This window comes from Tenebrio molitor, chromosome 3, assembly GCF_963966145.1.
Source record: "Tenebrio molitor chromosome 3, icTenMoli1.1, whole genome shotgun sequence".
In the NCBI taxonomy this organism is placed as follows: Eukaryota; Metazoa; Arthropoda; class Insecta; order Coleoptera; family Tenebrionidae; genus Tenebrio; species Tenebrio molitor.
In genome coordinates this window covers 17,560,372-17,574,765 of record NC_091048.1, presented here as the reverse complement: position 1 = coordinate 17,574,765, position 14,394 = coordinate 17,560,372, and the positions used below count along the sequence as shown (strand labels likewise).

General features: G+C 33.6%; 2 protein-coding genes across 4 annotated transcripts in view; one reads left to right on the top strand and one right to left on the bottom strand.

The window, feature by feature from the left end:
- Nucleotides 1-14,394, top strand: part of LOC138127432 (protein Skeletor, isoforms B/C) — a 55,783-nt gene that overhangs the window by 12,751 nt on the left and 28,638 nt on the right. Inside the window, exon 1 of one of the 3 annotated variants that reach the window (XM_069043506.1) lies at nt 4,588-4,856. The exons of the other annotated variants lie outside the window; for them this stretch is intronic. Coding sequence (XP_068899607.1) covers nt 4,811-4,856 — 46 coding nt within the window. The 5' untranslated portion in view covers nt 4,588-4,810. Of the gene's footprint in view, nt 1-4,587; nt 4,857-14,394 lie in introns of those variants that run through there. 3 annotated transcript variants of the gene reach the window in all.
- Nucleotides 6,021-6,801, bottom strand: LOC138127096 (uncharacterized). The gene has a single exon (XM_069042951.1). It carries the CDS (start codon nt 6,666-6,668, stop codon nt 6,093-6,095), a length of 576 nt encoding a protein of 191 aa, XP_068899052.1. The 5' UTR covers nt 6,669-6,801; the 3' UTR covers nt 6,021-6,092.

Below are 14,394 nucleotides of genomic sequence, written 5' to 3'. Positions count from 1 at the left end.
TGTCACTCCTGAGAATAATTGGTTACCTACAAAAATTACTTTACACTGTTAACAGAATTAGAATGTCGCCTACGCCTACTCTAAATATACATACATATGTTTATTTGAACGCCCGATAGTACTGGTTACCATTTGTATGAATCTAATTTCATGGCAAACCGCGATCACAGACATTTATAAACACCCTGTATATTCAAAAAAAAATTAATATCAATAAAAATGCAACGAACTAGAAAATGTTTTATTTAAGTCAATTGATTTTTTAAGAAAAAAAAAATTAAACAAATAAAATAAATGCACTTTATTTGTCTCTAATAAAAATTTATGTTCCCCTTGGTTCCGGTATTGCGGTTTTATTTTTCCTGCTTGCAAATCACGATCTCTCTTCGACTCTACGACTCACTAAACCATTTTTCGTCGACACAATTTCAACACAAAGCGAATTAACTTGTTTATTTTGATCACGTCACAAGTTTATTTTAAACAAAATAAAACAAAAATGTCTTTAAAATAATTTTAGATTTTGCCAAACCACTTACATTTAAGAACTTATTCTCTCGGAATAAGACAATAATTTTTATCGCAAAGGTATTTAAACCGCAGTTGAGTCAAACTCCTTTTAAAGATTAGTACTGCCTATCCTCACTTTCCCTAAATTAGTCGCTTTGCTTTCATTTTAAGAATTGTTGATTTACCTTTATATAAACGTTTTAACAATTGACTTTTCAGGTTTCCGCAAAACAATTTAAAGAAAGTAGGTACGATTGAAAATTTGTGCTCGGAAGGGACACATTAGTATACCTACGAGCACAACAAGAAAGATTGAAACCAACTGAACTGATTTCTTGGTTGTGTTGTGTTAAACACAGTCACATACATGTTTTTAAAGCTCGAGTAGAATCTCTTTGATGTTGACACGAGTCTTCCTCATTGTTCCTTTATGTATAAAATAGTAATCTCACAAGAGAACACATCAAAGTAAATTATGTTGAAGAAAATTTAAAGCTCTTGCATTAAGTACAAGATGTTATCCGCAAGGAAGTTGTCGAAACTAAAACAAAAATAGGTGGGTACTTTGTTAGTAAAATTGTCGCAAATTGCGTCACTAATTCTTATGCAATCAAGACCGAACAACCTTTAATTGAAGTTCTTCAATTAAGTGCTCCTACTTGTTGTTGAAGAAAGTTTGTGTGAATACCAACAGCGAGCTGGGCAAAACAATAATAAAAATTACACCATTCCTGAGAAAGGAAATTAGAAACGTCACCTAAAAAACGAAATCTCCCATTACAACTAGGTGATAATTAAAACGCAAATTTCTTGTGAAGGCGTTAAGAGTTCATAAGGACTCAAACGAAGGCCCGTTTTTTAATTTAGCTCAATAGTCCTTAGGGGAGGACGGCAGGTAAACGAGACTATCATTGAAAACTGACCCACTAACATTCTAACCGTTCAATGATCTTCGTCATTCGTGCCGGCTTCATTTTTTTCCTTATCGATGCATTTGAGGCTGCAGAACTGCACAGGTGATTTGAACAAATCGATTTTATTGACCGATTCATTTTTACTGTTAAGCGGTCGTGTGCAGTTCTTTAGCCTCTTTCGTGACCACACCTAGAAACGAGATTGTTCGTTTTAACGATTTTTATTGATAATGACGATAAAAAATAACAGAAATTTTGAATATCGATTATCTACATTATGCATTTTAAGTGTTCAAAGTCCTGTTATGATAAGTATGTTATTGGAGTGCAAAATGGTGGTTATTTGTTTTTTTTTTATAACCATGCGGAGCACTAAAACGTGATTACTTTTTATATTTCTTATCAAAAAATGTTCAATTTTTTGTTAATCATTAATTACAAAATTGCGAACGCAAAGTTACATATTTATTATCCACAGAATCTGCCAGATGATAAGTTAATTTTATATATCTTAAGAAATAACAAGCTGGTGTTTAAAAGGGGAAAATACTTGTATCTTCAAGCGGTCGAAAATCGCCTTTGTGTATCTCTGTAGAAACGGTTGAAGTCGCTTCTTTTTTGTAACCACCGGACTTGAAAATTGCAGCGATGGTCGAAGGTTTTCAAATCCTAAATACCAAATTGCAGCGCGTGGTTAGTTTGACCCTTAATAACCTGATGTAAATTGCAGCGTTTACGAGTATAATCTCAATAAGGGGGTTGGCTTATCATTTAGAAATTTTCAGGTAGCACTGTACTTCTCAGTATCTGTGGTTACAGATACTTGAACTATTAAGGGTTAAGTGGAGGGTGGAATGGAGGCAAAAAAGAATTTCCTTATTTTGTTGCTAAATTGTGACGTTAACATGTCTAGCGAAATTAGAAGTGAACGCAGCAACATTTTGCTGCAGAGATAAGATCACAACGTAAAAAAAAAGTTTTCCGCATGGCAGCTATGCGTGTTTGTCTGTCTTTTGTTCACGATAACTTGTACCGATTTGATTTTTTGTCAAATTCCATTGAAATTTTTCATATTAAAAATTATTTTCAAAAATGATTTGGAACGTGGACGTCAAGTACGATTTCCCACATCAATATTTTGTAACGAGTGTTCAAAATATTTTGTATGAAGTACGTGGTTTTCTCTCTATTTTCCAAACTCATTTCGGCTTTTTTATTGGTATGCTTTGACAAGTCCATAATATAGCACTAAGAAAACCACGGAAACTCTCATTGGTTAGTTATATCGCGCGTTTAAATGAAATCCTAGTCTGAGTAGGCATTGGAAAAATTAAACCATTTAGAACAATGTAAAGTTTAAATTTGCCGCCGTTTGACACGAATGACATTTGTTTATGTTTAACAGAGACATAATTGAACATGTTTGTTTTCAGCAATTGGTGCCCTTAGATATTTGCTTCGAGAAGAGGAACCGTTAAGTTATTCTATTTTTAATGTAAAACATTGCAAAGAAAGAAAAAAAAGAAAAAAATGTTGGCTATAAATTTTAGGTTAGCTGTCAACATGCTTTAATTAATCTACGCTTTAAAAAAGCACAACAACGCCTTCCCAGCCCAGGATTTCATTTGAACGCGCGATAGTTTTCCAAAGGAAATAATTCACACCACTGCTTATTCGTGAAAAAAAAAAATAACGTCTAACATCTAGGATTTGACCACTGATAAAATGATAAAACTATGCTATATGTACGGTCGGTGGACAAATAAAACTGGGACACTTAAGATTTAATCTATGTAAATCAGACCATTGAATTGTCAATATATTTGTCAGTGTCTGTATAATATGTCATACCAAAGTTGATAAAGCCGTAATTATACGATGCAAATTTGTAAATTTTGACTTATGTGATTGTCATTTTTGTCCCAGTTTTATTTGTCCATCGACTGTACCTATGTTAACGGAAACAAATCAAGCACCAAGGGACCAAGGCATTTGATTACAAATTTTTTGAACACGCTGTATTTGTATTGACTAGTCAAAATGACGTTTTATCAGCTATGTTGCTTAACTGACATGTCGACTTCTGATAATTGTGTTATATGCAAATATTTGTGTAAACTTGATAAATTGTCAGTGTCAATTTTCTGTTTAAAATGCGGAAAATCACTCTTTGTAAGATATTAAATATGTATCTATCAATTCGACGTATCTAAGCCAACAATAACCAATTTTTTATTTTCGGGATCAAAATATCCAACAAGATGGAAAAAAAAATAAAAAGCTTTCGGTGCTTAGCACAGTTCCTGTTAAGAAAAAATTAATTAAAAGAAGAAAACAAAACGTCTTTAAGTAAAAATTAAAGATAAATAAAAGCAAGTATAGTTTTTTATGTTTATTAATTTTTATTAATAATGGAATGTTTTTTTAGGAAAATTTACTTGTGGTGACTGTAGAAACAGCAAATAACATTAATATCGGCCAACACATATGAGGAAGTAAATTATGTACTTCTAGAAAGTTGGGCTCTATTTAAAAGAGAATATTTTTATGTTAGATAACTGCAATATCTGTAGCAGTATTATATTTCTCTAACAGTAAAAATAAAGCATAAAAGGAAAGAAATACTAATACATGGCAAAAGGGGAAACGTTAGGTTCAGCACGGTCCAAAATGCCTTCTATAATGTTGAAAAAGATTTAATAAATCGCAAGAACTTACATAAATACATTTATCAAAGCCATAAAATTCAGTATTGATCCTGGCTATACCAACCACTTGTCAAATGTTGCATCGGCAAACAAGACATGGATCTCTACTGCAGCATTCTGCTTGCAAACCGGAACGGCCCCTTATGTGCCCGGAATAAGTAATTAGAAAAGGACGCGTAACTCCGGTCCTGGCTAAAAATCCCGCCGGGGAATTTCAACCGAGGTGATGTAAACTCAGCTCAGAAATCAGCACGAGATGAGGTAAATAAGGTGAAAAAAAGCGTTAATTTCTGATGATTTTTCCGAGGCCCCCGGAATCGTCCGGAGTTTTGATCGGCGTGCGGCGCTCCTGCTGCTGTTCCTTCCTGTTTGCAACTGTAGCAGGGATGTGGGCGTAAGTTGCAGACGGAACGCCTACGGTATTTCCCGCCCCGTTCCCGGTGAAAGCCGCCGCCGCCGCCAGCTCAAAGGACAGTCCGTTTCCCGCGTTACAAACGCTAGCCTGGCCGCAGGTACCTCCGGTACTGACATGTAATGTTTTAAGTGATTCTTTCAATTATTATTGTTTGTTTTTTGTTCGTTTGTATAGTGCGTTTGTGAATGTAGAGTTTGTGAAGTTTGTGACCGCCGCGCCGATCTCACTCCACCGGATTTTCAATAATAGTAATATTAACAGTCATGATGCTTCAACCTTTGTTAGTTATTCTTCTCTTCGTCTGTGCAGGTAAAAACGCAATTTGTAAAAAATGTTCAATAAAACCAACCAAGAAGCCCTTCTTATACTTCCCCGATTTGGTACCTATAGCTTATAGCTAACGAATGAATACAATATTAGGTATTGAAGTTTTACACAAACCTACCAACCAATATTAAATACATTTTTATTATTATAGCAAAGTGGTCGATCAACTCATTAAGATAAATTGTTAATTATTTTATTATTATAAAAATAAAGAAATGTGTCAAAATTAAAACTCTATTAGAATAAAAATATGTTTAAAAAGTAGGTCCATAGTAAAAATAAAAAATACTGCTTTCAAAAGAATCATCGTTACTTGATAGAAACATCGGTAATGATAATAAATAACGCTGGTCTCAATGTCCCGCATTTTAAAATAATGTCTGATTGTAACTACATACATATATTTTTTTGAATTACCTCTAACCATGTTACCAAAAAATGTTTTAACCTTTTAACACATCTTGCAATTACATATTAATAAAATTCAGATTTTTTGTAAATATTTTATTTTTGTCTGGATCAGATAACTTTTGCAAATTTGCAAATATAGAAAGTATTTACTCATAAACAAAAACATTATTGGTAAGATACTGGGTGAGATATAAAAATTTAAGATACATATCTCATATTAAATTTGCTTTTTTTCCAATTTACAATAAACTCGGGCATAAATGTTATTAGCTCATTTAGAAAACAAATATGAAAACTATTAAATATGTACAATTTGCTGGAGTATGATAAATTTGGATATTTAAAAAAATCTTTCTGGTAAGTAAAACTCTATCTTTTTAAGTTACATTAAGTTCTTTGCTAACTCAGCTAAGAAACGTCAAACAACTGTCATTATGGATCAAATTTTAACGTAAGAATGGTTTTTACTTCAGAACATAAAAGATTAATCTTACTTTCGTAATGGTGTTTTCAATAACGTAGCTGTTAGGCCGAGTTTCGGCAAAAAATTCCAAATCTAAATTGAAACGGGTATGTGCAACCAGAAATACTTCCATCCCTGTCGACCTACGGCCAAGATTACAACGCCTTCTTTGATCTAAATAATTGTTGATCGCACGGTATAACCGTTACATGGCCGTTGATGTGTAAAGGCAACAGAAATATATGTCGTAAGTTTAATTAAAACAATTGATGTCACATTTTTAATAATTAGCCGACAAACGAACTGGTTTATTTACTTAGCATTGGACTACAAGAAATACAGTTTTAACACTTAACGACCGCAGGATAACAGTTATAATAAACGGTAACCCTCCCGTTCCCCTCGTCTTCACAATTGTCATTGTCGTCTGCTTTTTCTTCAGCCGTTCCAAATTTCTTTCCCAAATGTTTACCATTGCTAAACTCGCTGGGCCCACAGATGGGTTCCGGTTTAGTTAGGCACTCCGGTGAACCATGACAGCCCGTCCTTCTGCAGTCATCTTGAAGACCGTTCCGTTTCTCACAATCACACCCTATGTACAGTATACTAGCCCTTAATTCCCGTGATTTGGCACGTGTTGTTCTCCTCGGCCTATTGTTTCTCTTGGCGGGCCTGCCGTTCTTTCGTTTTTCAATTTTTTCCATCTTATAACAAACCATCACGTCGGGGGGTTGCGGGGGCGCCGGAGGCTCTTCTGGGCACAGTTCCTGGAGGGGAAGACAAGGCGGTGCACAACGCGGACAACACACCAACGAACAAGGGATCATCATTTTCTCTTCGATGGCTTCGACGAGTTGCTTAAGATCGCCCAATTTCTGCGTACGCTTTTTCGCCTCTTTTTCGGTAGTACATACGAACATTGTTCGATTTTACTCTTAATTTGAATACACTGAGAATTTTGATAAATATACTGAAATTTTGAAGGGATATTCTAGATGTCACGCTGTCACATAGTTGTTTATTATTTTTATGTTTGACGAGATCGAGCAGGCGTCTAAACGGCGTTGTATGATGTGGGGGTGGAAAGGACGATATCAAGTTCCAAGTTGAAAGTCAACATATAACCACAACGTTCGCAAACACTAATATAGACTTCACTCCAAGCCAAATCAAACTTCAAAACTTGTTGAAAAGGGATGGATTCCATGTCTTTAGGCTATATGAAAGTAAGAGAACTAATAAAACGTAACGAGCCTCAATTTCGAGTATGTAACTCTCGACATTCTGAACTAGTAGGGGATTTTTTGTACTTCCCTTTATTCCAACGGCCCAAAAGTAATCACTGCGTGTTTGTTTTTTGTCTTTGACAAGAAGATTGAATGGTAAATGTGGAAACCGCTCAGAATATAAAAATTTTTCTTTCTCACATTTTTACCGGATAGATTACTTTTACGACATTGTTTTTCAACACAATTAAAATTCTAACTGGATAAAAACATTCCCACACGATCGCCACAGTACCGGAACAGTTTGTATGAATAAGTTTGAATAAGTGCCGGGTTAAATAGAAGATGACATGTTTTTCTTTCTTTGCTGCTCCCTCAATGTCGTTTTTAACCTAATTTTGTTAATCGATACAGATTTCAATCCAGATCTGAACAAGTCTTTGACCCAGAAATTTGAAAAGAATACAATGTCAAGGTGAGACGTGAAAGTGGAACGTGCATTCATTTGCATTTCTTGTGAGGTCAATTCCTAGTCTGTATCTGTAAATTGTGTTTGCAGTCATTTATCTTCTCGTTTAATTTTTAAAACCTTCATCAAAGCAATTTACAAATCCAACTAATACCAATTCACTTGAAATTTAATATTACACATCAACTGTAAATATTTTTCTTTTTTTAATTTTTGATTTTCTTTTTAAACGATTTTACTTCCTAATATTGTACTGAAATTTTATTTAATTCAATAAAAATTCGTGGACTTCATAGTTGATCAATTTCAACTGCGTTCGTGTTTCTGAAAACGAAACAGTTCAGTTTTAATGCTTATTTCACTTTTGTCGTCGAGGTGACGACCAATCAGCAGCGTCTTCACTTGTCACATCTTGTTTAGATTTATTCTGTCATCGCCTTCCACTGCCACTGCGTGATTACTGATTACTGAAGATATTGTATGGAAGTTATGCCAACATGTGGCAATTTCAATTCAAATCCGTGACATCAATTCACCCATCGATTTTCGTGCTTAAAATGACTGATGAAAAAACGATTACATATGATAGTACAATAAAATCTTCCGAGGAAGCCCTACTATAGAACAAGCCGGTTTTAATCCCAGCAAAATGTTTTATTTTAATCAGTTAATGGAAGCAGAAGGGGCTAAAAGCCAAACCTGCTCGTACATCGAGGAAATTTAGGGCCAGTTCCCCTTGTACTGCACTGGAACCATTGCTAGTCTAATAAATAACCACTTTGTGCATTACTTGAATTAAATATATTGGGAACATGAATAATTGCAGAATTCGTCGAACGATTCTTGTAATATTTTTAACTCACATAATGTAGCTGTCAATGATCGATCGTGAGTCTTCCCACTATCGCCGCTTAAGATAAATTCGTCAAAACAAGGTTATAATCCCACAATTGGCTGGAATTATTTATTTCCTGTTTCGGTATAATATGTCGAATATTTACGAGTATTACGAAATTCAGGTGAGTAACCTCGGAATCATATAGAACGGTAAGGACAGTGCCCTGCCCGCTGTGAAAGTTACATTGAGGTCGTGAGAAATTTTTACGATTACAAATATATGTTATCTCCCTTTGTAATTTAATAGTAAAAAGAAAAACAATTCTAAAAGTTGTTAAAAATATGTCCGCAAAATTTCTTGACAACAGCAAAGGTTTGTAAATGACGATTTAAAAATCTTCTAGATTTTCTTAAACGTAGCAGAAGATTTTTGCTAAGTTTGTAAATATACAGTCATTACCAAACGTCTCTCGGAAGAAGGCCGTTTGCAGAACTGTAGTCACATTAGTTTTTTGATTACCATTTTTCTTTTAATACTGTTTATCTACTTTGCGTTACAAATGGGCTCATTATTATATCGAAAACAGTTTAATAATAATGAATCATATTATTAAACTGTTTTTGGTAATTTTTAGCTTTTGTTATATTGGCAGCATCAGCTTTCATTTTTGTGAAAAAGTCAGTTACCAACCCACGCGAAAGTCCCTAGTCTAGTATGAAAACTTGAGCAGCTGAAATATCAGGAATTAGTAAAGCAAAGTAGATAAAATAGTATATTACACTCGTTTAATAAGACGTATTATCACATCGTTCCATTAAAGCACTTCTCGCTACGCTTGTCGTGGTTTAACATTAGTGGTGCAAATCGCACACATTTGGCATTAACTTTCATATGAATTGTCATAGTAACAGGTCAGTCATTTGCACCACAGCTGTTCTTCCTAACGTAAACAGGTTAGTCATTAATATTACGTCGTTTATATGGAATAGTAGTATTGTTGTGGATTATTATAAATGTTATAAGAGGATTAGTCATAAGTATGTTATAATTGTTTTCAAATGTCAAAAGTCGTTAGTCTGTGTTCTTTTTTTTTATTAAACAACATAAGTGAATTTTGATAATAAAAGTGACGAAATTTGTACGTCGTAGAAAAAGTATCGTATTCGACTCACCTGTAAGGGCTATTATTACCCACTGTGATTATTTCAGTTTATAATCTTCATCCTCGTGAGTAATCGTCATCATTACACCTTTGTTAAATAATTTCTTTAATTTTATTATTTAATGGATTATAGTTATATCACATTACATTACCTACAGGTGCCCACGAAAATGGTGGCAACCTTTAAGCTGCGTACTAATAGGTACCACTATTCAAGATACGAATCAAATAAGTGTTGCAACGTTGCTTACTATTTATTACTTTTTCATAGGATACAAGCATATCAATCTTTTTTTTTTGACATTCTCAGATGTAATTTTTTTCCAAGCTGTTTCCCTATGGATTTAAGATTTAAGCAGCTTGGAACAAAGAATAGCTATTGTTAAATGGTTTTACATGATATGCTCAGCATAGTGGTGGCCAATTTGAACATTTTAAATATATTTTGGATGTTGCCATAGATCAAAAATATTTTATGTTAATAGTTCCACCTGATGGAACTAATTGGAAAACTTGCCACCACTTTCCTGAGTATACTGTATACAAGGTGTTTCACGTAACTTTCCGAGATCTACGCCGAATTTATGCAACTCAATATTCAGTTGTCACATAATGCTAGATACCAAAATATAATGCGTGTTTTTTGTTAATTTGGCCTCGAAGTTGGCGTTGAAGAGCCGATTGTGAATGCACTATGCGGATAACAGATCACGGATCAGCTGTTTGCTTTTACGCTTTTACACGAATGGTGCGTTCTCAATCGACTCTCTAACGCCTACTTCGACGCCGAATTAAAGAAAACACCCTTTACAATTTAATTATCATTACTTATTAATTAATTATCGTTAATGAAAGTTAGAGTTATAAATGAAAGAAGTATTACTGGTTGTATTTAAAGTTTGTCAGAGTCGGAAAGATACGTGAAACACCTGGTATAGGAAAAATCCTTATCTGAAGACTTCAGATAGTATCGATTTTATTAATTAAAAAACTGAAAAACAAACTTCACCAAAAAGATTAAAACTCAATCAAGATTTTGGTAGAAATCTCTAAAAAGTTTCTAAAGCTCATAATGTTCTACCACGAAAAATTATGTTTAATCAGGAAAAATGGGGAATGGTGGAATTAGAAAAATTCATGACCTAAAGTAATCTCAAAATCAGATTTTATTTTTTAATATAATTGTCCTCAGGATTTGATCCAGTGATGTTACAATTTTCCTCTACCCACTGAATATGACATTTTTTGAAAGTCTATAAAAATTATATTGTAAATCATGGAAAGATTTCTCATTTTAAGAAGTAACAAAAAAAAAGCAGCAGGCGTTGTAATAAGAAGTATTGCTAATATAATTGCTAGCTGTCTTGGTGAAGGTTTATCAAGGGAATTGTTGATATCTATTAGGGTCTATTATCGTGATGAATTAATAATTTCTTTTTGATTACTCCAAGCCTTTTCGTGAAAAGTTTCCACGCTTTGTAACTATTCTTTTTAAAAAAAATTATTACACGCCTCTTCAGATTTCAAGAAATTGTAATAAATTAACATTTTTGCAAACCACCAGTAATAATTTAACTTCCTCTGGCTTTCTGAGCATCACATTTGGAAATAGGCTCATCCTTATCGAACATGGTTTTTCTGTTGTAAAAAATCCATTTTTCGTCATAAGAAAAATTAGTTTCAGAAAAGTTTTTATTTTACAATTTATGGGAACCCGTTTGTTAAGCTTTATTTTTGTTGGATACTGTCAGAATTTGAGAATTTTCTCCTGTGTAAACGGATTTTGATAAATGTCACAATTTGTCAAAACGAAACGTCAAGCTAATTTAAAGATTTTTAAACGATTTGGAGCCCTTAAGGGGCTCGTCGAACCAAAAAACGTTGTGTTCAACTCGTTCGTAACGAGCGTTTTAAAGGCCCACGAGTGCCATAAAGAGCCCAATTTACACACGAACTCGTTAAATAAACTACTGTTATTTTGTATATCCGAAACGTCAAGTTCTTCTAAATTTTATTAGTTCTTTTTTCTACTGGTGATTTTTGGTGACTTTTCTGTCATGTTCCAACGAGAAAACCATTTTATTAATAAAATATTACAAAAACCAAGACGTTTAAATTTGAAATGTATGCCAGCTGTCAATAACTTCAATAAAACAAACGGAAATAGGTACAATTCATAGTCTTGCCAATTTCATGTAAATTTTTTTATTGCCAACTGAAACAGTTATTGTTACTCACCCGGTAGAAAACAACCTTCAAGGATATCATCTATGTTTATTTTAAATCATGGTTTACAACAGATGAGAAATCAGGGTGTTGCTTAGATAATATGTGTATATTATGAAGATTTTAGACCGCTGGGATGCGACATTTTGAGTTTCTAATTCTGTATCATTAAATTCATAAACACTGTTGTCTAATGATCAGAATATGGAAATTGGGTGATTTCACCCAAAGACTATCAGTTGTGAATTCGGAGTAATTGTATACAGATTGGTTTCTCCAACGACTGACCAATTATTCTATTAAAAGAACTTGATATAATTTTTTACAAGTTATCAAGAGCCTCAACCTATCCTCCGATAACATTATGATGATGTCATATAAAAATTTGATAATAACACAAATATTATCGTTTCGGCGTGATTGTTAACCAACATCACAACCGCTGCAACCATTTTCATCGATAACGTCAGGATGAAGTCAGAATTTGGGAATTTGATAACCACAGAAACTGTCGTGGATTTGGGGTAATTGCGTATCAAAAGAGCACGTGATCACGGAGAGTCGACGACACTAGTAGCAGAATGGGGGCCGCAATGAGGCAGAAGACAAATGAATACGTCATTGGATCGATGCGTCATCTATTGTGCGGAATCCCCCGCGGCATATTCGTCCATCGTTTGTTGCGTTCGGCGGCGGAGGCGGCGGCGACCATCCACCGTCGCGCTAGTCAGTCACAGTGAAGACTTCGCATAAAAATCACCAACCCCTTAAAAGCAAAAGGGTGACTTTCACTCGCAATGAAACACTGAACACGGAGACCGCAGCGAAACGTAAAGTAATTAGAAATTGGAATTTTTCTTCCACGATAAAGGAATAATTGTTTGTGAAAAGGCCTCCCTTCGAAATTGCACTGCGCTGGTAGCACCCTGTCCATTGTCGATCTCAATCGAGATATCAAGACTCGATTATGTCGTTTATTGTGACTCTTGACACTTCGAATCCTGTCGGGGTACTCTGAAATTGCGGAAATGCCTCGAAATGCTCCTCCACCAATCAATACTGATCATTTCGATATTATGATTTATCTTCGTCCGTACGCGTGGACGTTTCCGGTCATTTTAGCTTGTTTTTCTTGAGACTGGGGATCGTCTTCAGATAATTATTATTGCTGCATTTCGAGAAGAACGAGATTTTTATTTCGTCCTGGGACTTAACGGGGATCACTCCAATGACGTTCTACATCCATAAAACACTTAAAAGATATAAAACAGTTCCTTATTTCGTTTTGTGCTTTTCGTTTTACGTATCTGAGATTTGGAAGGGATATAAGCGAGCTTGTTTGCACTTCAAAGCTATCTGTCAATCTTTTCATGCAGATTACATTGAAAGAAGACCGGGGGAACAGCTTGCCACTCTGAGTAAATGATAGAGCTGTGTTATTTTATGACGGAAAGTTGTGTACTAAGCAAACATGTCGGCCAAATAAAACATTTTAAAGTGGCTTCAACCCACTAATTAAAATTGCTTCCAGATTTAGTTTTGTGAGAATTTCGGCTTCTTAGTTTTTATACACATTTTTTTTAAATTTTACTAAACTATCAAGTTATCGAAATAACAAGATAAATAATTCTCGTTTTAATGGAAACATGCGATAGGAGTATTATGCAGTGAAACAAAATTGGTGTATTGACAAAACTAATGAAAAATTGAACGCTTGCGTGATGATTGTCATAATTAATTTTATATTTCCTAGTTAATGTAATTTTAGAATTCATTCGAATTTTAAATCAGTGAAAAATAGTTAAATTAATAGCAAAATGTATAATTTGGCAACTATTCAATAATACATAGTTATAGTAAATCGTTTAGTAATTTTTCTCATTAAAAAAATGCATCGTACTAGTATTTACTAGTATTTATACAAAATTTATATTTAAGCAGTTATTATTTTGCAATAGAAATGTGTTTCATTAAATAGTCATTATCAAGTGGGAGTGTTTATTTAATATTTATTATTAATTGAACACGAAAAAGAAATATTTTAATGGAACAAAGAAACAAATATTACTATAAGAAGACAAAGGAATAAAGAAAATCAACAAGTATACATTGGAGTGAAAAATTGTGAAAATTTAAAAAAGAATGAAGTAGGAGTACATTGGAAAGGTACAGTTGCGGACAAAAAAGTAGGGCGAGTCTCTTAAGAAATTTACCTAAAATTGAGTTGGTAAACCGGGCTTATTATGATAAATAAATAAATATTTTAATAGTAACCATAGAACGAGTAAACGACTTACATTAGCAAAAAAACATTGTCCTACTTTTTTCTGACCGCAACTGTATGTATTTAGAAAACTGGAAGAAATTCTAAAAAAGTTATAAGCTAAGTAAACCTAAATATAATAATGATTTTTTTTATTTGAGAAATGATAAAATAGACACATAAATAAATAGTAATTTGTCGTTAACGGTCTAAAACATTAAACATTTTATTAATGAATACCAAACACAGTCACAGAATCGATAAAACAATATCAAAGATAATCTCTAATTATTATGAAACAGATATGACATTTACTAAAAGCAGAAAGAGTGAAAGCGTCATTTACAAAGTAAATATACGAAATGGATAGTACGATGTTGTTTTTAGAATAGTAGGTAGGAAGAAGTGAAGGTATGAAAGAAAGAAAACCGAATTCTGTAGAAAATTAAATCTAATTGTCAT